Raw genomic sequence first — 2,018 nt, forward strand, 5'->3', positions numbered from 1 at the left:
AAGAGTGAAATTGATGGATATTTCTCAATAAAAGGAAAGGTTTTTAGACAGCCACTATTTGGCAGAAGGCAATACAACATGGGGAACCAGTGAGTATACTGAAAAACTGGCATTGGAAGCAGCAGAGGATGGGGGTGGGGAAGGGGCGACTATACTGTATAATGGGCACTAGGGGCAGCAGAGGGTGGAGCAGGGGCAGCTATACTGTATAATGGGCACTAGTGGCAGCAGAGGGTGGTGGCTGGGAAGTGGTGTCTATACTGTATAATGGGCACTAGGGGGAGCTGAGGGTGAGGGGTGGAAACACCTAAACAATCTGACCAGTGCTCAGAGGCGGGTGAGGAGCTGGGTGCTGTGGCCGGCATGGGAGGGACAGAGCAGGGTTAGAGGAAGTAACAGGCCCTACATCTACTCCACATAGAGCACAGGGAGCCGATTCCAGCAGCCGATGACAATGTGCCGGGAATAGTTTTCCTCAATGTAAGAGTCAATCTGCGGGCTATATCTGCAGGTGGTGACACTGAAGTGAAAAATGCTCTTGCGTAGGCCAGTTGAGATGTGTATTCCGCCCACAGAGCAGACACGCTTGATAGACCGCATGGGTGCATGGATGAAGCTATTGATAAATGTCCCATATATACCCCGTTCCAACATCATCATCTCGCAGTAGCTGTTGGGGAAGTCAGCTGGGCTTTGTGGGAAATCCACATGGTACTTTCTGAATCTGTTTTTCAGACGGGTCCATGGTGTCCCACTAGCCAGAGCCAGGTAGGCGGCCAGCAGGACAAGGGGCAGCAGTAGCCGTAGGTGGGGTCTTCTCATGGCCATGGCCATGTCTGTTGCTGGATCAACCTGAAGTAGGGAGACAGTGCGGGGTGGGGATCTGCCTCCACCATGGAACCTCCTGGGCCCAACCTCGTCCCCTCCCACTCCACTCTGCCCAAAATCCCCACCCCTCCTGATATCCCTGTCCACGCCACTTTGCGCAGAGTCCATCCCATTGTCCCAGCCCCATTGTGCTGGGGGCTTCTCAGAACCTGGCACATCTGGGACTCCATTGTGCCAGGTGCTGCCCTGGCTCCCATGGAGACCGGGCCTGCTCCTCTAACCCACTGCTCCCCATTCCCCTCCCAGAGCCAGGTTAGAGCCCAGGTGTCCAGAGTCTCAGACTGTGACCACTATGGGCCTCCCGCCCTTGTGCCAGCTGCTGCACAGACCACAACTGACATCAGCCCCCACCTCCTCTAACCCATTGTTCCCTACCCAGAGGTGGAGAGTGAACCCAGGAGTCCTGACTCCCAGACTCTCTGCTCTAACCACTAGACTTGCTGCCTCCAAGAAACAAACCCTGTATTTGCAACCCCATGCAATAGTGTTCTCTCCTCTCTCTGCGCTAGGAGAATCTCCTGCAGCTTACCCAAGTCCTTTTTGCTTCACTGCTGTCAGAGCGATGGATCCCAGCATCTGCGGAGCCAAACCTCACCCTGATCCTCCTGCTCACCTTGGAGTGTGTTATATAGAGCCCAACCAGATATGGAGGTGGATTAGTAGGAAGGGAAACCTAGTAAATAATTGGGTCATCATAATTTCCTGATATCTGTCAATTAAAAGCAGTAGCCCAACAGACCGTGGGTGGCTGAGGAACAAACAGCACAAGTCCTGCTAGAGACGTGGGCTCGAGGTGTGTCTACCCAGCAAGGGAAGGTGCAATTGTAGCATAGGTAGGTGTATCTCTGCCAGCTTTAATCTAGCTACTGTGGGTAACAATATCAGGTGGTACAGACATAATCGTGGACTAGGTGCTCTGGTACCAGCCAACCAGGGACTTTGCGTACCTACCCTGGTTGCCAACCAGTGCTGCAGTCCAGGCAACGTGTCCTCTCTGCTATTGTTTCCCAAGATAGCTAGATTAAAGCTAGTGTAGCAACGCCCACCAGTGCTACAATCACACCTTCATTTGCTGAGCAGACACACCCTGAGTTCTGATCCACTGGCCCTTTGCTTTTGAAGTGATAATC

The 2,018-nt window shown here is 53.0% G+C and overlaps 1 protein-coding gene across 1 annotated transcript; it reads right to left on the reverse strand.

Moving 5' to 3' along the window:
• Nucleotides 1-408: 408 nt before the first annotated feature.
• LOC112116156 (ribonuclease-like) lies at nucleotides 409-834 on the reverse strand. Its single transcript, XM_024213486.1, has one exon. The coding sequence runs from the start codon at nucleotides 832-834 to the stop codon at nucleotides 409-411; it is 426 nt and encodes a 141-aa protein (XP_024069254.1).
• Nucleotides 835-2,018: the final 1,184 nt, after the last annotated feature.

Source organism: Terrapene carolina, unplaced genomic scaffold (genome assembly GCF_002925995.2).
Source record: "Terrapene carolina triunguis isolate 2854851 unplaced genomic scaffold, T_m_triunguis-2.0 Scaffold612, whole genome shotgun sequence".
Taxonomy (NCBI): Eukaryota; Metazoa; Chordata; order Testudines; family Emydidae; genus Terrapene; species Terrapene triunguis.

Coding starts and splice junctions, on each gene's coding strand:
- LOC112116156 (XM_024213486.1), bottom strand. CDS start 834: ATGGCCATGGCCATGAGAAGACCCCACCTACGGCTACTGCTGCCCCTT.